General features: G+C 43.0%; 1 protein-coding gene across 2 annotated transcripts in view; it reads right to left on the bottom strand.

The window, feature by feature from the left end:
* Positions 1–25,548, bottom strand: part of PPP2R2A (protein phosphatase 2 regulatory subunit Balpha) — a 71,511-nt gene extending 45,963 nt beyond the window's left edge. Inside the window, exons 1-2 of one of the 2 annotated variants that reach the window (XM_073324762.1) lie at positions 25,325–25,548; positions 22,562–22,639 (exon numbers count right to left, since the gene is read on the bottom strand). In XM_073324762.1, coding sequence (XP_073180863.1) covers positions 22,562–22,639; positions 25,325–25,331 — 85 coding nt within the window. In that variant the 5' untranslated portion in view covers positions 25,332–25,548. Of the gene's footprint in view, positions 1–22,561; positions 22,640–23,368; positions 23,490–25,324 lie in introns of those variants that run through there. The other variant, XM_073324761.1, reaches the window with a different exon arrangement.
* Positions 25,549–27,099: the final 1,551 nt, after the last annotated feature.

The following is a 27,099-nucleotide window of genomic DNA, read 5'->3' as shown; positions in this document are numbered from 1 at the left end:
ATACATATAATAAGCAACCTTCTGGTACAGTTGTTAAAGTTAACTTACTATACATGCTCTACTAAAGACATCCCCGAAATATGACAGGAAATGCCTGTTGGCCTTTCCTATTCACAGTAATTCAGTTCTATTGTTGGTCGAAACAAAGGTCTTTCTACCCACATCACCTGTTCCCAGGACATTTGACACCAGTTTATTAATATCACACACATAAGAGACATAAATGGCAACAATCCAGACCTGCCCCTGTACCAGTCTTAAATAACCTTGGAAAGGCAGGTGACCACCACCACAAGTTATGAAACCACAGTACTTATCCACAATTAGGACTACGCAATTACACGTCACAGCTTTTCTGTGAGCCTTTCATTTGCAGGAGCTATATTAAATATGTTGTCACAAAATAAAATGAAGTTACGCCACAGCATTTTAAATAGCTCTCTCCAGAACCCCGGATGGGTGGCAAGGAGTGGACGGACACCTTTCCTCTAACGAACAGCAATCAGAGACAAATCTGACACACTGATATTTGTAATGCCATCTAGCTGATCAATGCTAGTGCCAGAAGTGTGATTCAGTTTTCCAGCCACCACACACCTCCGTTGTTGCAGTCTGCAAACCCAAGCAGCCTAATTCCATATTCAGAAGAAGAAAAAAAATTGTTTCCTTCCAGACAACTGTTTAACACCATCTCGGATCTTAGTTTTGCACCTCCTTCCTTTCCATTGCATGGGAACTTCTCTCACTACTTAATGCTCCATGTCGTAATATCAGCAAGATCATGCAGAGTTTTTCTGGTAGTACTACACTTTCAGAGGTTAGGTGCTCCTCAACTAATTTGTTCCTGAATACCAGATTTTAAAGCATATTTACAATTAGAAACATCATGGTGGAAACCCAACATGGAAAAAGTAACCCATGCTATATTTAAAACATTAAAACAACAGACTATCTTTCACAAGAAATAACTTGGTGCGACAGTATATTTTTCAATCAAAATGTCTTAAGGATTTCTAGCATGTGGACTGAACGCATACAGTAGATCCTCAGAGTTACAAACACCTTGCGAATGGAGGTTGTTCGTAACTCTGAACAAAACCGTATGGTTGTTCTTTCAGAAGTTTACAACTGAAGTGAGTGAGTGACGCCTGATTCTGTACTTCCAGTTCCAAATGACGTGTGGGGTCGTAACTCTGGTGCTCATAACTCTGAGGTTTTACTGTATGTGCTAACAACGTGTGTAACGGAATAAATGACAGCATGCAAAATTTATACTTCTATTGGGAGAAAATTCAAAAGTCACTCTTCAGATTGGGTCAGACAAAAAAGCAGAGTCTGGACTTCACATGCGGCAGAATTCCAGAGACCATAAAACTTATTCTAGTACCCATCACTGCAGGTTTGTCTACATGGAGCAGCAAGGCACTTTACAGGGGTGTGATTTCTAAAGCCTCCTACCACACTGCACATTTATTGGTCTGTGTAGGCTCTGCTGGTGCGAACTAAAAGTCCTCTAGTGAGCTTTAACACAGTGCTGTATGTTAGACCACATTAGGGAACTTTTAGTTTACACCCACAGGGTCTACACGGACCAATCAATGCACAATAAGTTAGCGAGCTGCAGAAATCACAACCCTGTAGCACACCTTGCTGCTCCACGTAGACAAGTCGTACAGCATCTGCATGTGTCACATAAATAAGTTTATAAGCGCCCACAATGGGCAACAATACTAACCCTCACTCAATCCCTTGTTCTCTCTCTCTCTCTCACACACACACACACACACACACACACACACACACGGCTCAGAATAGCAAGAAAAGTGAAATTCTGGTAACGCTGAGTACCTTAGTGATGGAAGCCGTAAGAACCTAGACGGAACTGCACAATTATTCTTTAAAACCCATAAGTAAAGTCCTGGCCAAAAAGATGGGGACTGCACCAGGCTCTGAGAGAGACCAAACTTGTGACCTAATTGGGGGTGAGATCTACAGTTGAAGGAACTTCCACAAACTTCCCTCGAGAGCACAAAATGTTCCCGCTAATGAAGTCAGGCGCGTATTCTGTACATGTATTCTATACCTAGCCTGGAGAGTGAGTCTATTGTGATTAAAAATGTTATTAGCATGGATCGTACAATACACTGTTTCGTACAACTACTTTAATAATGCAAAGGAAGGATGTATATACGTTGCAAGCAGGCACAAAATTCTACATATAATTTGATTTAGAACAACATTTCAGAGAAATTGTCTTCAAGGGTTACTAAATTGCTTACAATTCAAATACATTTTGGGTAAATCACTGGTCATTTTTGTGCTCTCTACAATTACATAGGGACCATATCTAACTGCAGGGGAACAAAATGAACTTGAACAGTAGCTTAATTAGTGACATATGAACTCCTTTGAGGCCTGAATATTTTGCGACCATATGCAAAACATACCAGTTATGTAGCTATCTGGAGTTAGTACCGCTTTTTCTGAGCAATAGGAGATGAATTAACCCTAACAGGTTTGTAAGGACATTATCTTATTTTTACCACTCGTCTAGTGCTAATACTCCAGTACAGTAATTGTAAGGTAAAACTCTGTGGGCAGAAAATAAAGCTATTTGTTTCCAACTCTGTCACCAAAGATTTAGTCTTTCCAGACTCAACTTTGTGCTAGGCTAGCATACATTGTTTGGAAGAGCCTCTAACTAGATGAGCAAAAAGAAAAGGAGTACCTACAGCAACATTCCTGTTCCTGCTTAAAATGTTCCTGCTAACATACTGGACCAAAGACATTAGTTATAGCAAAGAACTGGAAAGCAGGAGGCCAGAGTCCCATTTCAGCTCTGCTACTGATGCACTGTTTCACCTTGGACAGTAACAGCTCTAGCTATAAAACAGGGATAAAAGTTACATACTCACAGGCGTCTTGCTAGGTTTTTTCATTAGTATTTGTAAAAGTGCTCGGAGATTCTCAGATGAAAGATACTAAAGAAACGCAAGTTATTATGTACAGTCTCTGGATCCCACTAATCACCCTGGAAAGTTAGATAAAACTTTATGTGGGCTCCTACTTCTTCCTTCCGAGATGATGGAAGATTAGAATTTTGGCAAAGCGTTTTCAATTTCACCCAGAACGGGTTAGTGGATTTATCTTGCTGTATTGCTAAGGTTAAGAAATGTATGTTTTGCCAGCCGTCTGATGTATACCTTTGTTTTCTTAAGAGAAATTTGCTCAATGTGCAATTTGCTTGGGAAGAACCAAAAGAATTGTTCCTGCAAAACCTCAGCAATACCATCAGTGGTTCAAAAGTCACTACGGTTAGTTGTGAGGCTACCCTCCCTCCTCCTCAGCCACAAAACCTTTCACTGCCATTTACGCTAAGGAAATATGTCTGGCCCCAACTGATGTCCATGTAAACTTCCACTCCCACCTGATGTCTGATGGTCAGGAAGAGCTTTCAAAGAGCTCTTGCACCAATAGTTGGATTTGTAAAGATTGAAGGACAGACTGAAAATCTGTGAGCTTTGATTTCAGGTTACGCTCTCTTGGTTTGATACAGGGTTTAATCCGTGAAAAACTAAGTGCTCATGCAAGACTAATAAAAACCAAAGCCCTCGCCCATTCCATTGTTGTATGCAGCGTTGTTGTCATCAGCGTGACTGCTGGTGTACCACTCATTGATAAGCAGGTACAGAAGATTGTGCCTGAGTATCTGCCACTGAAAGCGTGGCTTTCACAAATGCTCAAATTGTTTCCATGCCTTCTGACACCTTCATTAAGATTGCATCCACTTTGTCAAGGTGTGCCTAGAAACTACACAGTTACTTTGGGGAGGAGCCCCACAAACTAGGAGACACTTAAGTATTTTCTCTGTTGCCTCTTATGCCATACGTTGGAAGTTATAAGCTCCTCTTCAAGAAAAAAAGAAAAGGAGGACTTGTGGCACTTTAGAGACTAACAAATTTATCTAAGCATAAGCTTTCGTGAGCTGCAGCTCACTTCATCGGATTTTTCCACTGAACGCATCCAATGAAGTGAGCTGTAGCTCACGAAAGCTCATGCTCAAATAAATTGGTTAGTCTCTAAGGTGCCACAAGTACTCCTTTTCTTTTTGCGGATACAGACTAACACGGCTGCTATTCTGAAACTCTTCAAGAAAACTGTCCATATTTTAAGTAAGTTTTTCTAGATCAGGAACGGTTTTTGATTCTTGTTAAGAGTTTCTGCTGACTTTCCCAAAGATCAAGTCTTACTATTTTAACATGTATTTTATGCAAAACTTGGCCATGGAATCACTCACATTCAAGAATGAAGACGCAATACAATTCTAACGCCTTATCCCTAGGAAGGGTAACTGAAATATTCACTATAAAATAAATATATGCACTAATTCACAGAATATCAGATCTATAAAACTTCGGCAGGGATCCTTTTCATGGATGGGCAACCTTCCAGGTTAAAGCAACAGACCATGTATATTAAATACGAATATTAACTTAAAATGTGATGACGTTAAAATGAACTCAATATTTGTTTAGGAAATATACCTACAGCTGTTCATTGATAAGTTTCATATTTTTATTTTGTTGTTTACCCTTTCCTCTAAGTTCCCTTCAGGTCACTGATCAATCCGTATCTTTACCTTGAAAGTAGAAGTATTTATTGTTCAATTCCTTCCTGTTCCCCACCTGCCCTCCCCCGGCCCACTCTGTGTCAAATAGAGCAAAACAGAGCTACATACAATGAAGTACTACTGTACATACCATGAACCTAGACTGACGCATAGTCCTTGGAAGGCCATACTTTAGTTCTTTTCAGGAGGCCTGCTAGTGTTCCGAAGTAGTACAGAGCTATTTATGGAAAAATCTCTGCTGAAACCACAGCCAGAATTTCAATAGGCCGCACAGCACAGAAGAGCCAGTGGTTAGGTTTGTGCTTGCAAATGCAAATATATTTGGAAATAATGTACAAGATTATTGTTTTGCATGTAAATATCAGAAGCCTTTAGGCAATGACTTCCTTGATTTGTCATTGAAAACATTACATATTGTGCAGTAAAAGCCTGGATTATCTGGATTTTTTTCTTTTTCTTTTTTTAAGCTGAATCCACTCAGATATGCCATACAAATTTAAAACAAATATTTAATATGTAAGAAAAGTATTACTTTCAAAAGCATAAGTAGAGACTGGCAATGCATTTCATAATCAGCCACTATAGTTCTCTAACCCAGGGTCATTTTCCTGATGTGGATTTTAAAACCATTATTTTAATTGAAGAGACCCGATTCCTTCAAGCCTCCTCATACAGTTTCTTTGAGCAATGCTTTAATGCCAGATACTAAGGCTAAGTCCAGAAGTTTGTAAGGCCCTTAATCCTCAAGTGTCAAGCTCTAGACCACAAAGGAGCATGTCTCCTAGGGCCTGGGGAAGGTGCTTTCCTTGAAGGAATCAAATGAAAGCAAAATTATTCTTACCTGCCATAATGAGAGTGAGGGGCAGAGAGAGAGAAAGAGACACATGCTAGACGGAGTTTCAGGCAGCGTGCTGGAAAGCTCAGCACTTGTGAAGGTCACAAGTACAACTTACATTTGCAACAAGGATGAATACACAGATCTATCTATCAAATGATCACAGAATAAAAGCTTCCGATTACTTCACTCATGGAAGGACACAACTACTTTAATAGTGTATTCCTTTTTAAAATTTGTTTAATCTATTGTTTGTGGTGCCACTTGGAGGCTGGTAAATAGTTTTCCCTTTACCAATTTTTTTTTTTTTCCCTATTTAGCAAATATTTTCCTGTGTTTCTATTTTGGCACAAACAAAAATGGCTCAGTTGGTTTCCGTTTTTTAAAAACTTGCTTTTTAACATGGGTCTAACACCATGGGATGGATTTTCAGAGACAGGAAACACCCACGACTCCCAATTACGTGAATGGAAGCTGCAGATTCTTGACACCTCTGAAAAATCAAGCCCTGTACTTAGACATTATATAGTACCTTGCAGAGAGGCAGCATAATCGAGCACAGTGGTTCTTAGGGGTACTCAGAAGTCTTTCGGGAAGCACATCAACGGGGGGGGGGGGGGGGGGGGGGTGGGGGGGTGGAGGGTGAGAAAACCTGGATTTGTGCTGGAAATGGCCCACCTGTTGATCACTTTAGATAAGCTATTACCAGCAGGACAGTGGGGTGGGAGGAGGTATTGTTTCATGATTTCTGTGTGTATATAAAGTCTGCTGCAGTTTCCACGGTAAACATCTGATGAAGTGAGCTGTAGCTCACGAAAGCTCATGCTCAAATAAATTGGTTAGTCTCTAAGGTGCCACAAGTACTCCTTTTCTTCATCTGGAATAGTGTTTCTCAACTTGGGGGGGAGGGGGAAAGGAGTGACCCATGATGGGTTTAGAGGGGTCACAAGCGCAGGGCTGGTGGTAGGGGGTGGCAAGCAGGACTATTGCCTGGGGTCCCAGAGAAACTAAGTTACATGCTTCAGCCACAGGTTGTGGAGCTCAGGCTTGAGCCCTGGGTGGCAGAGCTCGGGTTCCAGACTCTTGAAAGGGGTACAGTAGTCAGGAAAGGTTGAGAACCACTAGCAATCTGAGCAAGACAGCTGCTTTGATAATGGCTCACTCTATGGCCTTGGGTAAGTCACTTAACTTCTGTGCCTTACTCTCATCTGTAAAATGTGGAAGTAAAAATTCTCCCTAGGTGCTATCAAGTTATTTAACAATCGTAAAGCAAGATATAAAGCATTAAGCTGTCATATTAAATTTAATCCAAGGATCTCAAAGCACAATACCATTATTTAAGCTTCTCAACACTACCCCTGAGACAGGGAGGCATACTGGCTTTACAGATCAATGAAACCAAGGCAGAGAGACTCCCCCAACTCCCCCAACTTCATACAGCAAATCAGTGTTGATTCAGGTTACAACCTCACTCCCATTTTCTCTGTATTCATGGTCACTGTCACAACATTTGGAGATATCAATCTGACCAAACATTTCATTCTTTAGGAAAAACTCAAACCAATGTAATAGCCTAACTCAGGCTGCAGCAGTTACCGAGAACACGCGTTTGATGGTGCCAGCCAACTCCACTTCAGGTGCGACGGAAAAGATGCAACTCTTAGAATGGGAATTTATTTTACCACTGCTGCATAAACAGCTTTATACAGCAAAAGAGTGTCCTGTGCATGATCTTTTGCTGGGTTTTGCAGGGGGTGTTTTTTGTTTGGGTTTTTGTTGTTTTGTCTTGAGACGATGGTAGGCTAGAAGGGGAGAAGATAACCTGATTTGGGGCAACACTGGTGTTATTTTCCCTATAGTCCATCAGGAGCATTGTATTGGGATCCTACCACTTTCAAAGCTACCGTTACCCCCTACCTACCATGGCTAGGCTAAATACTGTTGGGAGCAGCACCTTGGAAAGATGGGTGAGAGACAGAAGCAAGAGTTGGCCTGGCAGCACAGTAACAGAGCAGAATTCAGGATCAGGCCTCACTGGGTCCCAGAAGCAGAAAGAGGATGGAAATGCCACGGAGGCAGTACATTCAGCCCTGAATGGAAGTATGTGCCTTGCTTGGTTCAATAACAGCCACCTCCTACCACATGAAGGATCAGCATCTACAGTCTCAAAAGGGAACCAGCACTGTAAGAGTTCATGAACACCCTTTTGGGAAGACAAGATGGGTGAGGTAGTATCTTTTACTGGACCAGCTTCCATACTGGAATTTAGTCCAATTAAAGATATTACCCCACCCACCTTGTCCCTCTAATATCCTGGGACCAACACGGCTACACCACCACCATTGCATACCGTTGTGGAAGGCATCAAAACACCTCATCCTTCAGTTTTTAAGCCACTCTTTCTTTGGGGTTAGCATAAGACCTTCAAGGGGGCAGATTACACCGCATCTGCTTAGCGTGGGATTTTTACACCTTCCTCTGAGGCATACGGCACTAGACACTGTCAGACAGGATGGACTATGTCTGTCAAGTCCTACATTAACCGCTCTCAGTCAGAGGGAGGAGTCATCACCTTCTAAGGGTATCATAGTTTAAAAAACAAAAAAAAAAAAGGATCCCGAGATACCCCTAAAAAGGAGAAGGAAAGTAAAAAAAGAACAAGGCAGACGACAGACGAAAGAGGGCAGGATAGGAAACGAAGCATAAAGTCGAAGACAGACATGTGAGAGGGAGAAGAGCAACAAGCTTTGCATGGAAAACACTACAGAATTCTTCATCTACCAACCAGATTCTGGATGGACCTACATCTCCCTTCACCCTCACATGCTTGTCCAGCACTGGCCTCCTGTGGCCTCTTCACACAATCTTCTCACTGACGCTACGAGAGCCTTCTCTTTTGCAGCTCCTACCATCTGGAGCAGCCTTCCTGCATCTCTCCTCAACTCTCCATCTCAAGTCTCAGATGGAAACATCTCTTCTCTCCCTTGCCTTTAACGCTTAAAATTTTAAGGAATAAAAAAAAAAAAGACGACGACAAGTTACGTTTGTAGTTACATTGGTTGTTCAAGTGTTTTTAGGGGGAACGACATTTAAAAAAAATTCAGATGCCTTATCTTCTTCCAATTGTATAAACTATACCAGTTACTGTATTGGCAATTGATCGGTGGGTGCTTCTGCTCAGTCCTGGGTACTAGGAAGTTTGCCTGGGCACCTCTGAAAATCCCAGACATTTATGCTCAGCCAAACATCAGCTTTGAACCCCACCCTATCGTCTCCAACTGCCCAACCCCCACTTGATCGCCCAGACGGAAGTGCATACCGTTATTTGCCCTTACCCAAGGTTCTGAAAAGGCTGCCCCTGGTGTGGAAACTGCCCTCTATCTGCTTCACATTCATTCAATTTCGCTGCTTTAAAATCACTTCTACAAACCAACGATCAATCCTGCATTGATCAACCCCCTCCTCCATTTGAGGCTTTTCTATTATTTCAGCATCGTTGAAGGAGTTTTACAGGCCACAGGTGCCTCACACTAGAATTGCAGAGTTGTCCTGAGTGACCTTGGACTGAGGTCGGGAAGAAAGAGTGACCTTTAGCTCAGGCAAAAGAGCTGAACTTGGACAGCATAGCATAATAGGGCAATAAGTAGGGTCCAACCAAATTCATGGTCCATTTCGGTCAATTTCTTGGTCATAGAATTTTAAAAATCGTAAATTTCATTATTCCAGCAATTTAAATCTGAAATTTCACAGTGGTGTAATTGTAGGAGTCCTGACCCAAAAAGGAGTTGTGGGGGGATCGCAAGGTTACTGTAGGGGGGGGCCTGCGGTACTGCTATCAGTACTTCTGCGCTGCTGCTGCTGCTGACGACAGCGCTGCCTTCAGAGCTGGGCAGCCAGAGAGCGGTGGCTTCTGGCCAGGATCCAGGCTCTGAAGGCAGAGCCGCCGCCAGCAGCAGCGCAGAAGGAAGGTTGGCCTGGCATGGTATTGCAACCCTTACTTCTGCGCTGCTGGGCCCTCAGTCAGCAGCCGCCACTCTCCAGCCACCCAGCTCTCAAGGCAGCAGTGCAGAAGTAAGGGCAGCATGATATGGTATCACCACCCTTACTTCTGCACTGCTGTTGGCGGGGCGCTGCCTTCAGAGCCGGGTGCCTGGTGAACAGCTGCCACTCTCTAGCTGCCTAGCGCAGAAGTAAGGGTGGCAATACCACGATCCCCCTAAAATAACCTTGCAACCGACCCCCCTGCAGCTCCCTTTTGGGTCCAGATCCCCAATTTGAGAAACACTGGTCTCCCCCATTAAATCAGTATAGTACAGGGTAAAAGCACACAAGACCAAATTTCATGGGGGCAAACCAGATTTCACAGTCCGTGACATGTTTTTCATGGCCACTAATTTGGTAGGGCACTAGCAATAAGGTTTGAAAATACAGAAGCCAAGCACCCAGCTGCGTTTAAACTTTCTGACAGCTCAGGCACCTGATGCCATCAGCAGATATTTAAAAGCCAAACAAAAAACGAACAAAAACACCGAGCACAACTCATGCTCTGAAACGCCCCCTTCTCTGAACATGAAAAACTGGGCAATGTAATCCTCTGCAAAGCACTCAAAGGAGGCCCTTTGAAAACTCCCCCCCTGTTAATATATGCGCTTCAGTTTGCCTAATTTAAATTGTGGATGTTAGTTGTTACCTATCACTTCAGGGGTATTGTGAGGCTTAATTCACTGGCATGTTGAAAGCAGAGTACTTTGCATGGGAGGTGCTCAAGAAGTAAACAAGTACAACCATTTTATAGATGGGGAAACCAAAGGCAGAGAAGGTAACTGACTTACCAATGCAAATTCCTTACTCCAAATTGTGTGCTTGCACCACACACCTCTCTTGAAAACAAGTCATGCAAGACAATTTTCCAACAGCGGTGATCATTGGAATTGAAGAGATTAAAAAAGGCCATTCAACACATCCATAAATACACCCCTGTGAAAAAGCATAGAAGACCTGGAACAGACACATTTAAGATATGTATTTCTATTGGTCATAGTCCTCTGCTGAACAGATGGTCAGGACCTCTTGGAAAAGAAGTTTTCTTTACAAGGACTAAGATCTGTTTTTATAATGGATCAAACTGGAAGCTGATTTCAGTATGACTGTCGCTGAACAGATTTTAATATGTACTATGATAATCTGCTTTAAAAAAGAAAAAGTATTTTGGGAAAACAAGTCCTTTCTATTGAATGCACAAATATCCATACATACGCAGTATGTAGGTCACATATTAAAGTGACTGCTGTTTACGAAATCTTTTTCCATTGCCATGGTGAAAAGCACTGTTTCCATCACTGCTTTGAAGAATCAAAGAATGCTTCCTGGAATACTTTTGACATTTATCAGGAACACACACACACAAAAAAATTGAGCAGGATTTAACCAACATGTAGGAATTCAATGCAAATTTTAAAAGACAAATATGCAATATGAAGTCTTCATTATCTTAATGATCTTGGAATATATGTAGTTTATGCAGATAATTGAACCCAAGTACTCAACATCATTAAGTACAAAAGCAGTATTTTCACAGGGAGTCACTATTTGTTGCCAGAATCAGTAATTCAAAAAAGTCAACTGAAAATGCTAAGAAAAACCATTTTACACAGGATGTGTTTTACATACCTGAAGAACCAACCTTACTTAGAATGCAGCTTTCCACTCTCTCCCACTGACCCTAAAACTTCTGCCTACAGTTCCCAAATTAGATGCAAGTGCAACTGCCTAGGGGTTTTAACATGCAACCCAAATAGGCTGGTTTGTCTTAAAATGTTGCTATCACTTGTAAATCTCTAAATGCAAAAGTACATTTTTACGAAGACTGTGTGCCTAAGGTAATTACTTCTCCTTCGGTGATTAACTAAAGAATGGTGAGTTTGAAGAGAAAAGCTTGCAGCAGTTCCTAGCTCTGCAACTGAATTATGATCAATTTCTGAAAACAGTCATGTGAAGTTTCTGTAATATTATTATCATCTTCAGTAGTATCACCGCAGTCCAGGGCCCGACAGCCAGTGTTTGCATTAAACCTTGATTTTTAGGGGAGCATAAACTAACTAACTCTTTCCAGGTCAGATTTTGTTTTGTTTTAAACCAACATGACGTTTTGTTTCAACAAACAGAATCACGCGGCCTGAAATGTGGCCTATGGGGATGTTCTGAAAACACCTAACATATTTCTGGTTGAAAAACAGCCCGAGAATGAAAAACATGGTATTTGCAGTAAAGGATGCTCAATTACGCAACTCCATACTATACCATGTCCGGATACTTCAACGTCTCTCCTCTTCCAGAGCACAAGCAATGTTTTGATTACACTTTTTTTCCTTATAGGCAATATCGCAGCGAGCAAGTTTTCTTCCTCCACTCTCCTCTTAAGACCTATGAAGTACAATCTCACCAAGCTGGGAGCAGGGCAAAATGGTTCTAACCAGTATGAAAATCCGATCTGATTACTGTATCCTATGTACTGATACACAATCATTGGCACTATAAAAATATGTATGTAAATAAAACGCGTTTGAGCAGCATCATAATGCAGTTGCAACTTCACCTTTTTTGTTGTTTTTAACATTGCACGTACAATATCCTGATTTTCAAGATTGAAATCTGGCATATGCCAGTGCAGGCATAATTTTGTTCAAATTTGTTTTAATTCACTCCATCTCTTTTTCAGTTTAAAGAGCTATTGGTGACCACCCTGCTGCCGGCAGCCCTTGACCCTTAGAAGAGAAGTTCATGCAGGGTGGCGATTAGCCAAGAGAGACAGGGATGGAAATAAATATTTAAAAAGTTCTTTACAATCCAATAAGGGATGGCTTCCAGATCTTAAGACTTAAAGTCTAGCCTGGGGCTTTAAGAACAGTAATTCTTTTAAACCAAAAAAAAGGAAGGAAACAGAGTTAAAGATCAGCAGCGATTCAGGATGTTTGGCACTCCTTTTAACTGTTCTCTTAGGCCAATGTTTTAGATTCTTGTCCTTCTGGGATGACTTTTAACTAAGTTCATATTGGGTAATTTGTCGAGAACGAGCCATCTAGTTCTCACTTTCGATGCAACTTCTAAGAATACAGATGTCCATTTAAAACTAGCTATCAACTGAATGCGCTTTGTTCTTTCGGGGCATTCAGTAAATCAAAATATATTCAACTCTTATTTAGATTATGATGGTTCCCAAAATATACAAGGCACTTTCCAAAGAGAGGAAGACACAGCTGTGACCGGTTCCCTCCAGGACGCCACCTGGAACTGGGATACCACTGAGCCCCCTGACCCACCAGCTGGGGCTCCCTCTCACACTGTACTGCCGTGACAAGCTGCAAAGCCCTCCAGCCTGCACTTTCACCAGCGTTCATACAGGTAAGGACACACCCAGGTGCAGTTACATGCAGGCTATCTGACCAGCCCCTGCAATGAACCAACAATAGAAAGACTACAGCTAAGGCAACTCCCATCTTCCCAGGGACGCACCCCCTCGGGAGTATAAACCAGAAATTATACCGTTTTGTGCTGCACAGGGAGCTGTACAGCGTAAGCTCCTGAAATTAGCCCCTCCCTCAAAGTAGAGAGCAATCTGCAACAGCCTTTGCTCCCGAGTTACGATTCCCACACATTTCACTCCAACTCACTGGTTTAGATAAAGCAAAACTAAGTTTATTAACTACAAAAGACAGATTTTAAGTGGTTATAAGTGATAGCAAACAGATCAAAGCAGACTACCTAGCATATAAACAAAAAATGCAAACTAAGCTTAATATGGCTTGGATATGAATAGCAAATTCTGATCCTAAGAGAGGATACAAGGAGACTGCAGATTCTTAAGGGGCAAGCTGCACTTGCTTTATAGCTTGGAATCCCCGGGCGTTTCATTTACAGGCTAGAAATCCCTTTAGCCTGGGTCCAGCACTTCCCCCAGTTCAGTCTTTGTTCCTCAGGTTTTTCCAGGAGTCTTCTTGGGTGGGGAGTGAAGAACCCCAGATGATATCACTCCCTGCCTTGTATAGCTTTTGCATATGGTGGGAACCCTGTGTTCCCAAAGCTTGGTTCCCAGACCAGACTGTGGAAAAACACTGACGTTCCAAGATGGAGTTGAGAGACATGTGGTCTTATCAAATGTCCTCGTAGAGTCATAGCAGCCATTACTTGGACGCGGTCGGTAGCGTTTTCGGGAAGGCTCCCCAAGTGGGAGATAAGCTTCTCCTAAGGCCTACTGATTTTTTCTAATGGCCCATTGCCCTGAATGGGCCCTTCCTCACCCACTAACTAGACTGAAAACATCTTGTTTAGTGGGCGTTACCCACGTGTAGCTAAATTTGAAATACAGATATGTAGTCAATAGTCACAACTTCAGATACAAAAATTATACACGCATACGAAGAGGATAACCCTATTGAGCAAATCGTAACTTTTCCAGACACCTCACATGACTTCTCCTGCATAAATTACATAATCATGTCACAATCATATCATAATATCATCACTGTGAAGAACAGGGGGTGCAGCCACCATTTTGGAAAGCTTAGAGATGTCTAAAAAGGTGACTCTTGCAAATGGAATGGGTGCAATAGGCAAGTATAGTGACCAAGGTGGTGGTAGGAACCCATTTTGTTAGTTAGTTCTATATTTGGTTTAGTTTTTAAATGTCAAACATCCCAGACTGCACCTCTGATGACACCATCATTACTCCCTGACCTGGTCCTTCTCCACAAACTGATGTTCCAAAAAACTGTTGAAGTAAGCTGCTTTTTCCTTCAAAAAACAAATCCTAATTAAGCACTCTCTCTCATTCCTTGCTCAGCATCATGATCCCAGCCACTCATTTTGTGCCCCCACTATAACTGCCTGCTGAAAATTTCTCTCTGCTCCTGTGGCAGAAGTCCTCAACCTGGATAGAAATAAGAAATTTAAAAAAAAAAAAAAAAAAAAAATCACTGCTGATATCAGGATGGCAGTTAGTGTAATGACCTTCCTCCCCACTCAACCTGCTTATGCAGCCAGGGCTCAGGCTCTGGGCTCCAGGGAGGAGACTGGAGGGGAGGAGGAGGAGAAGCCAAATACTTCCAGCTGACCCACGGAACAGGATATGTGACAAATCAGGAGAGAAAATCTAGGAAGATATCCTTAGCTGACTCTCCTCCAGCTGGACACAGCAACTCTCATCCGCAATCATCAGCAGAGGATGTGATTTCATAGACCGTGTAAAAGCGCCAAACAGTAGGCAGAATGGAGTTGAAATACATACAGAAGATGGTTTCAGAGTAGCAGCCGTGTTAGTCTGTATCCGCAAAAAAAAAAAAAAAAAAAAAGAGGACGACTTGTGGCACCTTAGAGACTAACCAATTTATTTGAGCATAAGCTTTCGTGAGCTACAGCTCACTTCATCGGATGCATACAGTGGAAAATACATTGGGGAAATTTATGTACATAGAGAACATGAAACAAAGGGTGTTACCATATACACTGTAAGGAGAGTGATCAGGTAAGGTGAGCTATTACCAGCAGGAGAGCGGCTGGGGGTGGAGGGGGGACTTTTGTAGTTCTCTGTGTATATAAAATCTCCCCAGTGTATTTTCCACTGAATGCATCCGATGAAGTGAGCTGTAGCTCACGAAAGCTTATGCTCAAATAAATTGGTTAGTCTGTAAGGGGCCACAAGTACTCCTTTTCTTTTTATACAGAGGACAATCACCCTGCTTCCAGCAGGGCTCCACCCTTCGCTTCAAATTTTCCTTGTTTTTTGTGATTTGAACTCAGAAGCTTATTTCAATTTTTAAGACTTCAAATATTGCTGAACCAACAGCAGGATCCATAACTGCTCTGCAATCCCCCCGCCTGTCTTAATTTGACACATGGTAGGAATACAAAAAAGACTCCGACTCAAAAAACTATAATTTTTTACAGATTTCTGAACAACATTTGAGAGAGTATTTATACAGTCTAGCTTAGTTCTTTTTGCAAAGCAATAATTAAAAATATATGACAATTTCATACCTAGGAGAGAGTTATGTCTTGTTTTCTGACATTCTGAGGACTCGCATCTCCCACTGACTTCAACTGGAGTTGTGGGTGCTCTGCAATTCTGGGTGATAAAAAATGCCAGGCCAAGGAATGGTTGAAGAGGATTGCAACTTCAAGACTCTTTCCTGCAATCACACTGGGGCACATATTGCAATCCCAAGCAATATTTTTAGGAACGACACTATTACATTTATGTAACACTGTGGGTCAGGGATTGTATCCAACTCCCGGGGGGGGTGGGGGGGGAGAGAAGAGGTTACAACTTCTCCAAGAACTGGGGGGGGGGGAAGGGGGGGAATGGGGGGGGGATGATTACGGTGAATCACTTAGGTTGTCAACACCTCCGGAGAAATACCACCCCACAGGGTGGCTTGCATACACTGCTTTGAATTGGCTTTTCCAGAGACCAATAGATAAAGAAAAGGATTTTAAAAGGTTGTGTTTAAACTGACTCAGGGCCTTCTTATTCATCTAGCAACCAAACAAGACCTTCTGTCCACAGGGAGCCTCAACCCTTGCTGAAGGGTTGGACAGACTTTGGTCTACTAAGGTCCCGTAAGACTGACAGGTGACTCCTGAAAGGATTTGTGTGTGTGTGTGTTTAAAATGTGTTTATTGTTGCTGTTATATTTTCTCTGTAATGCTTTTATCTTAAGAATAAATATGTCTGCTTAGAAAGAGTGGTGTAGTAACCTGTAACTACTGGCAATACACTGTTCCTCGCCCTCCGACAAAAAGCAAAGCTGAGGCATCGGCCTTCAAGCAGACAAGCTTGCCGGAAATATCATAGCATAAGGCAAGGGGCAGTGCAGCCTTAAAACCCCTGGTCGGAAGGGAGTGGGACCAGCGTCCCTGCCAAGAGACAGGTGATGGCTGGACACCAAAGACCTGATGGGGCATTCCTGGAGTGCGTGCCACAGTGGGGGAAATGCAGGTGCAGTTACCCTGGAACTGAGATACATACCATGCGTAGAATTACTATTAAATAAAAAGGACACTCATATTAGGTCTACACTAGGGATTTTTAGAAAAATAATTCCTACCAGTGCTGAACCAGGGGTAGCACAAGCAAGAGCAAGGCTCCAGCAGCTCCTGGGTTCTTTTAACACTCATGTTTAAACCTTCTGAGAAGATTTAACTTCAGAAGCCAGTGGCGGAGCCTAGTCTACACCAGTATTCTGATTCAGCTGAACCAGTAAAGCCAATGGGTTCCCCCCACCCCAACCCCACTGCGGACAGGGTCTCAGAGTTGAGGGCAGATCATTCACAGGACTTGGGAACCTACAATGTGAATACATATGTAAAAGAGAAGGGAAAATCCCATGGCCATGCATGCAAATGGACCAGCAGATTCAGAAAGCAAACTAGTACAATCGAGCAAATTAAGAAACAGACGATGCAATGGAAAGAACTAGGACAACATGATTTGTAGCTCTAGTAAGTCTACCAATATTGCTATTTTGAGCCAAAGTTTCATTTTATAATGCGTCTGCTGTAATTTACTCTGTAGGCTACAACTTGCCAGCCAGCATCCAATCAAAGAGCTCTTTTGCACAATTTTAAGGGTTTTATTTTTTAAATCTCAACCATCTGATTCTGCATCACTCGTCCCACCCAGAATTACCTAAGTCTGCAGAAATTTTGGATGACAAAAAATAGAGGATCAGGCCCTCAGCATATATTTAAAAAAACAAACAAACAAACAAAAAACCCACACAGGACGTTTCAACAAGTTTTTTAAAGAAAATCATATAAGAACATACATAAGAACAGCCATACTGGGTCAGACCAAAGGTCCATCTAGCCCAGTATCCTGTCTTCCGACAGTGGCCAATTCCAGGTGCCCTAAAGGGAATGAGCAGAACAGGTAATTATTGAGTGATCCATCCCGTTGCTCATTCCCAGCTTCTGGCTCTGAATTCTCATGTTCCTTGCAGAACACAGAAATGTTTGCATAGGCATTTAATAAAAAATTATTTTTAGAAAGAGAAGACATCTCTATTTTTCTCCTACATAGTGTGGTTTCTGATGGAATTCATACACTGTGGTAATTGGTTCACTTACAGTGTAAAATTAACATACACACAGCAATCACCACAAGGTTCATACTGTGGCTCAATGCATTCCAGAACCCACATTATTGTGGATCATTTTCAAAATGCTCCTTTAAAGCCTCCCTAATTCAAATAACTCCCCACTGAGCCCCTTTAACAGCCCTGGTATCTGGCTGCTCTCCCCCTTAGCTTCACAAATGTGACACAGAGCAGAGCAGGCTGCTACGACCATGGGAACGTTTTCGGCATTGAGGTCTAACCTGCCAAAAAGGCAGCACCCGTGATGCTTTAAGCAGCCAAAGGCACATTCAACAGACATTCTGTACCTGCTGAACTTGTTGAACAGCTCCTTGCTGCGGGTGTAAGGCTTCATGAGTCACAGGAGGAAGGGGTAGGCTGGGTGTCCAAGAATCACTATTAGCATTTCCACATTCCCAATTGGAATCTTCTGGTCTGGAAAGAAAGTCCCTGCTTGCAGCTTTCTGTACAGGCCAGTGTTCCTGAAGATGCGTGCATCATGCACCTTCCCTGACCACCCTGCAGTAATGTTGGTGAAATGACCCCCGTGATCCACAAGTGCTTGCAATACCATAGAGAAGTAGCCCTTTCTGTTGATGTACTCTGTTGCAAGGTGGCCTGGGGCCAAAATGGGGATGTGTGCGCCATCTATTGCCTTGCCTCAGTTAGGGAATCCCATTGCCACAAAGTCACCCATTATTAAACACACATTGCCAAGAGTCACAGTCCTTTGTATCAGGAGGTGATTAATGGCCCTGCACATCTGCATCACCATAACCCCCACAGTGAACTTCCCCACTCCAAACTGATTTGCGATTGATTGGTAACAGTCAGGAGTCGCCAGCTTCCACACAACAATTGCCACTCATTTCTCCACCATTAAGGCAGCTCTCATTTTGTTGTTCTTGCACCAGAGGACATGGATGCACGCCGCACAGACTTTCAGGAACGTAGCTTTGCGCATCCGAAAGTTCTGCGGCCACCGCTCATCATCCTATACCTGCAAACACTTGGTGTTTGTTTCTCAGACCCAGAACTGACGGTCCATAATGTGGAGCTGCTCCATGAATGCCAAAAGCATGGTGTCATCATCAGATTAGCAGCTCATGAAATATCACCCTATTTCTAACTCCTTTGAAAGGGAAAGATAAAAACCTAACATAAAAGAGTTCATGTTTCAACTCCCAAAACCACTGAAAGTTGACTTAAGATTGCCAATCTACTGTAGCAAAAAGGAGTACTTGTGGCACCTTAGAGACTAACCAATTTGAGCATAAGCTCTCACGAAAGCTCATGCTCAAATAAATTGGTTAGTCTCTAAGGTGCCACAAGTCCTCCTTTTCTTTTTGCGAATACAGACTAACACAGCTGCTACTCTGAAATCTACTTTAAGTCTCTTAACATTCAGAGTTTGTATATGTTTTGCTGAGGCAACATTTGGGTCAAATTTGGCCCAATGTTTACAGTACACTTTTGTTCAGGCAGCTCTTACAAAACTTAAGACAAATGTAAGTGTTTTCATTATCTGTTTTTAAAATTCAAATGTGCAGTTTTTAAACACACGCTTCCTGTTCCCCGACACTTATGCCTGTTCTACACATACAATGTTGGGCAGATCAAACTAAATGTGTTACTTTATACAGATTTAGTACCGATATAACTAAGAGTATGATTTTGTATGCACTTAGTTAAACTGATGCAATTTTTAATGCGGACATTTGTACTGATTTAGCTTGTGCACAGGTGCAAGGTAAACCAAGATCATAGAATCATTGACTATCAGGGTTGGAAGGGACCTCAGGAGGTCATCTAGTGCAACCCCCTGCTCAAAGCAGGACCAATCCCCAATTTTGCCCTAGATCCCTAAATGGCCCCCACAAGGATTGAACTCACAACCCTGGGTTTAGCAGGCCAATGCTCAAACCACTGAGCTATCCCTCCCCCCAAAGATAAGCCAGCACTGATTTAAGCTAAATGGGCGCAACTTGGGCATACACAAGCGCTAAGTGTTTACAATGTAAACATTATAAGGTGCATTAATACAAAAGAACCAAGAAAGTGAAACTTACCAACATATCACTAGAAACAAAAGTGAAATTACTCTATTTTAACCTTCTATGCGGAAAGAAATAAACTGCATAACAAAGTGAAAAGTAAATTAGAGTGTTAAAATTGTTGCAGTTTTAACAAACCAAGCTAGTAGCATTACAAGTAATTTGCTTTTAAATTGTGTATATTCAACGCAGTTGTCTTTTTAACATCACTTTTTAAAACAAAAAACCATACACACTAGTTGCAACCTTACAATAACCAGCATTTTTCCCCCATAATCGCAGGTCATTCTTGTGAGAAGGCAATACACGCAAATTTAAAAGACCACCACCCTCTCAAGGCTCAGACAGCAACATTCTTGTGAGCTTTCAATATACTGCCTGCTTACACAGAAGAAGCAGAAAGGCAGACAGAGAAAAAGGTTATCAGCCTGGACCTAAAGCCATAGCATACTTATTCCGGTGCAATTTAGGAAGACACGACACACACCAGAAACATGTAAAACATGTATAGTTTTACTATATGTAAAACTATAGTCCCAAGTTCACAAGGAGGATTATTAAAGGTGTGTTTCCTCAGTACACAGCTCGTAATATAACGTATCCAAGGAAATAAACGTAAGAAATGAAATTAACCAGTATTTAAACTATTCGAACAATATTTCAAGGATAAGGGATCTATCTCAAGTATAGCACTACCTTTAAATAGTTGGGTAGGAGCTCAAGTTACAGTTTGAGTAGATGGACAGACATCTTTCAATTGTTCTGAAAGTTTTCAGCATGCCATGTGGGAGTCAGCCATATGGGTAAAAGAATTCCAACTCAACAAAATCCATTATGGTCAGATACTCCCACGTAAATTTTCCTAGGGACCTTACTTAAGCAGCCATCCCAGTGCACAACAAAATCCCAGGCCCTATGTAGAAGCCCTGTAATATGCACTTTTTTTTTTTTTTCTTAATAAAAGCACCACACACCTTTACGAGATGATGATATAGCTGACTATGAAGTCATTATAATCTTCTTTGTCTCTCTAGGGACAGCTTGCACAATGAGCAGCTTATACCTTTTGCACAATTATAAATGGATATTTATACAAAAAAATGTTAAAAGCAACACTGAGTGTCAGGCTGAAATTCAAGCTAGTTCATGTACTCTTGGTCTTTAACTCGACCCATTGTGACTAGCTATTCCAGCTGTCAGGAAGCGAGAGACTGGTAAATCATCTTTCATACTAAGTGTGTAGGAGCTATAATATTTAAGAACAAACAGTGGAGTTGAGAACTGAGACTGGCTCTTGGATTTCCAGATCCATTTCATCACAGATATATTAAAAAAAAAAAGAGAGAGAGAACGGAGGCAGAGGAGGGTGAGAGGGAAAGAGGACACCAATCACCACAACCTGTGAGTATTATTTAATGGAACAGATGTATGAACATCAAAGGAACAGCTCTAATGTTTTTGTGTCTTAGCTCATAGGCTCCATCTATCAGTGGAGAAATAGGCAGAGTCAAGATTTCCTCAATTGTTTGCATTTAATTCAAAAGCCAGGTAGCTACAGAATGTCAACGAACAATAAAGTTCACAGAAATTGAAGTCTGGTAGGAAAAAACTGCACAACAGTTATGTAAATTAACAACATTCAACCTTTAAAATGTACTTGCTGAACAATTTAAAATGTATCCATCTTGCAAAAAAATATATTCGTTTTTGACATTTGCTTCAACCTACTTGCTTCCAAAAACCTAACTTTCAGCTGGTAAGCATCAGACAAAATCTTTGAAGGGCATCATTTCCACAGGTTGCAAGTCATGAATTAAAAGCGAAACACTTGGGTCGCTACAGTAGTAGCAGTTCCAGAATTTAAATCCGACCATGTCAAAAGTAAAAAAGAATGGAAATGAAACAAGTTACTTCTTTCTTAAATACAACATAAATATTTCTCTCGTTTGCCTGCAAGTTAGTGAGTACAGGACGTGTAAAATGCTAAATATGCTGAGTAAACCATACACACGCACCCCCCCCCCCCCCCCAAAGTCAGCTTTTTGCAAGAGAAAACAATTTTAGGTCTTCATCTTGCAAGCTGCCCTGCAAAAATGGACCCCTAAAGCCATAGAGAATTATATCCAAGTCAGTGGGGCTCTGCCCAGATGGAGCAGCAAGCAGGACCAAGGGCCCTGTTCAGCCCAGAAGTCTGAACAGTCGAAAGGAGAGAAAGACCTCTCCTTCCATGAATCAAGCATCATTTGAAAACTCCAAATGGAATTTTTGCATCATCAGCTCAAGGCAGCCGTTCTGCTAAAAAGATGACATCTGTCACGGGCAGGGTAGGAGCCCTATACTACAAAAGCTTACAGCAGTTTCCAATAATTCTTCATCATGAAAAATAACTGACACTTAAAAAGTCATTCTGTACAAAAATTCCACTTCAATTCTGATGGCTAATGCAGGATGGAAAAACTGGAACATTTACCCGACACTTATGCTGCACCTTACGTCTTCGAAGTGCTGTGCACACTTTAATTAATCGTCACAACACCCCTGTAAAGAATTTAAGTGTCATTATCCCCATTTCACTGATGGGGAAAACAGACAAATTAGTAGCTCTGTCTCAACTGAGACTATTTGTCATGTGACATATTTTGGAAAACAAGTTAACTCCTGTCGCAATCATCGGGCCAAATTCAACTCTGACACAAGCAGCAGGAGGACCACGGATGTCAGTTGAATTGCACCCACTTATATCGCATATAAGTTTCATCCCAGGATATAGAGGGATGCCTGGATGTTTCCACTTGCTTTCCTATTTTAATACAATTATGCATAATAAAACCCAATTCTAAAGGAGAAACTTCAGCAACACCCTTGCTACCCAGCAATCAGATTAATTCACTTTAATAAAGTTTGTTCTTACCTTCTGCTACATCATCATCTACAGCTCCCTTCACCTGAGAAAAACACCACTGAATGTCATTCCCTCCTCCTCCAGCTCCTAGAAAAAAAAACAAAACGAAACAAAAAAATAAAACAGATCCTTGTTAAATCAGTCTGAGTTTTGTGTTTACTCCAGTAAACACAGAGGCAGTATCCACCGCTGGCAAGTGACATAATTTAGACAGTACTGTATACACCTACAAAAGACAACGTTTCCTATGCAAATGTAGAGATTCCAAAAGTTGACTACAAACTCCCCCCTCCGCAATCCTGATATTGCTTTTGTCAGTGATTTGCCTAATATCCAAAGCAGCATCTGTCAAAAGTAGCAGCAGGAACGATAAAAGTTGCTCTCTACATTTCTTGAAAACTCACAAAACTATCAAAACAAGCACAGCTAGTGTTAATAAACTATGCCATGTTAAAACAAGCTCCAGTCGGTATATGTCACAACACTTTTTTTAAATTTAAGAACTTCAGAGCCCTCTAAAAAACAGAGCACTTTACTTACAAGTGACTTAAATTTCTAAGTAAATATTAGATGCCAGAATGGCCCCTACAAGTTTTCCAAATATTTCAAATCATTAAATGTTTGCACTTTATAAAAAAGAAAAAAAAAATTCTTTTGCAAAATACAGTACTTTAAAGCACCTAAGTACGTCAAGCTAGAGAAAACAAGTTTATAATCCTCCCCCTCCTTTGCCATAAAAGTACCAAAAGAAAGAGTCAGGCTTAGGTTTTTTAAAAAGCAACAAATCGGCCTGAAGTTAACAGCAAGTATAACTACCAGAGAAAATGGATCGAAGAGAAAACTTCAGGAACATTACCGCCTCGGCGGAAGGTAGTGATTCATTTGAACCTTGCCACCAAAACGCCAAAAAAACACCACCCATTTATTTTGCATTTCATTCTTAACAAATCACTGGGCTGGGTCCAGACAGGAAGAGAGATGGAAACAAGTTTGCTCTGTCTGCAGGAGGCTATCAAAATGGAAATTCCTTCTCAACCCACAACAACCAAAAAGGACTACACAACAGATGTAGCTTGCAAAGCGTGAATGTGATGCAACATTCCGGGGAAGAGGGGGCATGCAGGAAGGATCCCTCCCTCCCCAAATTGAGGAACAAATTAAATTAAGGTCAAGTCAGGAGCAGTCTCTCTCCATGAAAGATCAAGAGGCTGCCTGAGCACTGGGGAGTGTGTGTGTGTTGGGGGGCACGGGGGGGGGGGGGGGAGGAGGAGAAGAGTGAGAGTCTGAAAAGGATTAGCCTGTGGTCTGTATCTGGAGTTTCTTACCAAGTCCGGGAACTAGGGGAGACAACCTGAACTAGAATCAGTCAAGGTGATGGGGGAAATCTTATCAGGATATCTACCTATTCTAGACAATATGAATTGCAATATTTGTTCTGGATGCATGTATTGGAAAAGTATCCCACCCACAGCATCTTTCCCAACTACCCACAACCCTATCCACCCAATTTCTTGTCCTCCCCCGACTTCTGCTATTTTCTATTTAACTCTTACTTTTAACACCTTGGAAGCATTTTGAGAATGATTGTTTGCAAGAAAAAAAAATATACCGTATGCAGCAAACTGTATTTTAATTTTCATACAACTTGCTACATTCAAGGCCTTGTTTCCGTTGGTTAAGAAGGAAAGGAAAGAGAAGGGTGGAGTGGGACAGCCTGGTATGTGTGTGGGAAGCAAGGTGCAAACCTAAATACCACCTCTCATGCTGCTCTACAGAATGCAAGGCACTGACGAGGCAGGCAATTAATTTGCAAAGGAGGGGAAATTAACATGTCACCAGAAGAAAAAAAAAATCAAGAGGAAAAGTAAGAGGAAGAGACATCCTGTGCATTTGGATCAATTTTTATCTCACAAATCGCACTTTAGGGTGCAAGATAAGCAATCTGCAAAATGGAGAAAGAACATAAATCTCCAGAAGAAAGAAAAGAAGAAATAAAAACACCACACATTATTGCACACACTCAGAGATACCTGAATTTTCTAACCAACTACAACCGTCTTCCCAATTTCACCTGTATCTGCAGATATTTACACAACTACACCCTACAGGAGGGTGCAGCTGCAGTCTAATCACAATCACATCTGCACTCTCCAGCCACCCTCCTGTGCACATCTGCACCCCTACAAACTGCACTTCAATCACGCAACACCCTTGCAAAAACCAAAAAGTCTAGGGAAAAAATACAAACCAAAACACACACACACACCCTGCTTGGAAATCTCCTAACATGCTCAACTTCAGAAATACAGGGCTTCTTCCAAACCCAGCCACCACCACCACCACCCTCGCGAAACACAAATGTTTTGCAAGCAGGGAAGCAAAAGAGGAATGAACACAGATTTCTAGAAGGAAAAAAAATATATTAAAAGGGGGGGTGGGGAATGCAAATTGCATTTCAGGATTGAAGGTTTTAGTAATGCAAATTTTTTAAAAAAAAAAAAAAAGAGGAAGAGAAACCGAGCCCACATTTTCAGAGGAAGGAATAAAAAAAAAGAGAGAGAGAAAGCGGGGGAATGAGAAAGAGGAAAAGAAGGAGAGACAGCGAGCAAGTATGCAACCTCCCCACAGATCAGGCAACAGCTCAGGTTTGCAGGCTGCTTTCCAGGCCATTTTAGTGGCCTCGCCTGCCCCGACACACACTCCCCCCGCCCCCTGGGCTCGATGGGCAGCGGGGGCCGGCCCCCGGGAAGGAGGGGGCGCTCTCCCCCTTACCTGCCATGTTGGGCTCCCAATAGCGGCCGGGTCAGGGAGAGCGGCCTCTCCGCTCTCGGAAGGGGTCCCTGTGCCGGGCGGATGGCGAGCGTGGAGGGAGGATGGCGGCAGATTGTACCGTGGGGGGGGGGGGGGCGCGGTGCGAAGCCGGCTCCGTTCGGCTTCCCCCGCTCTTCCGAGTCGGTCTTTCCTGCTCCCTCGTCCACCCCCCCCCCCCGCCCGTCCGTGCCAAGGTTCCACTTTCAAAATGGCGCCGGCGGAGCTGGGGGTGACGTCACCCGGGGAGGGGAGGACAAGGGGCGGGGTGAGAACTCCACGGAGAACAGGGGGGAGCGGGGAAGGAGGGTGGTTCGGTTGCGTCCGCCCCTTTTGCCCTCTCTGGTGTCTCTCCGCTAGCGACTGTCCAGCCCCTGCCCGCTGCTAACCAGCCCAGCTGCGCCCTCCCAGCCACCCAGCTTCCCCCGCCCGTACCCTCACATATCCCCACCACCTGCACCCCAGCTTCCCCCCCTGCAGCCATGCACATCCCCACCACCTGCATCCCAGCCAGTGTTCCCTGCACCCCAGCTTCCCCCCCTGCAGCCATGCACATCCCCACCACCTGCACCCCAGCCACTGTTCACTGCACCCGCACATATCCCCACCACCTGCCAGCTGCACCCCAGCCAGTGTTCCCTGCACCCCAGCTTCCCCCCTGCAGCCATGCACATCCCCACCACCTGCACCCCAGCCAGTGTTCACTGCACCCGCACATATCCCCACCACCTGCCAGCTGCACCCCAGCCACCCCCCAGCCAGTGTTCACTGCACCCCAGCTTCTCCCTGCACCCACACATATCCCCCCCACCTGCACCCCAGCCATCCCAACCCACTGTGTTTACTGCCCTGCCCAGCTCCGACCAGTAAGCCATGCCCATTCTCTCTGTACACTGAGCCTGCACATCTGCCCAGCCCCCACCAGCTGCACATCCGCCAACCTCTCTGCGCATTGGGACCACTGCACCCACACTTCTCTCCTGCACCTGACAAAAGCATTCACTTCTCCGACACACCTGGCCTACCTGAAACAGCTATGCTCCCCAACAGGCCAGCCCTGCTTAGCGCTGGGCCCACTGCACTTTCACCTCTGGCCAAGCTCTGCACCTATTCCTCTCCCCTGTCTGCACCTGCTGTGTTCACACCTCTGGCTAGCACATGCCATCTGTGCCACTGCACCCATAACACAACCCAGCATCCGCTAGCTGCTGGATAAATGGTTCTGGTTTGGGCCCCCACGGATTCATGTCACAAATTGACATGGCACTTTGAAGAATTAGCCACGTTCCAATCCCCCAAAGAACTTGGTTACAAATCATCGTGGGGAGGCTGTGTGTTTTATTTCTGAAGTTAGATTTATCACATTGAAAAGGTACGGAATGGATTTCAACGTCTGTGTCAGATCAAGCTGCCTTCTCGGGGCACCTATTATTTCTGACCTGTGCTATTTTTCAGACCTATTCCTTATTTCAACCACGCATTGAGTCTTCCCTGTTCCTTTTCACACTCTTGCTGTCCTCCGATGACACTCCTCATTAGACTTATCCAGCATTTCCTCTGTTCTGGCCACAGACCCTGTTTGAGTGCACATTTCCCCCCCTTGGATGGTTTCCACAATGTCCTTTGCCTTTTAGTTCATATTTTACTTGATAACCCTTCTCCATTCTCATTGCTATTACCTGCATATACCCAGCCATGCTCCTAAGCCATTTTTAGCCTACATCTACCTTTCATCCTGA

This window comes from Lepidochelys kempii, chromosome 26 (genome assembly GCF_965140265.1).
Source record: "Lepidochelys kempii isolate rLepKem1 chromosome 26, rLepKem1.hap2, whole genome shotgun sequence".
Classification (NCBI taxonomy): Eukaryota; Metazoa; Chordata; order Testudines; family Cheloniidae; genus Lepidochelys; species Lepidochelys kempii.
This window is presented reverse-complemented; position numbering and strand designations above follow the sequence as displayed.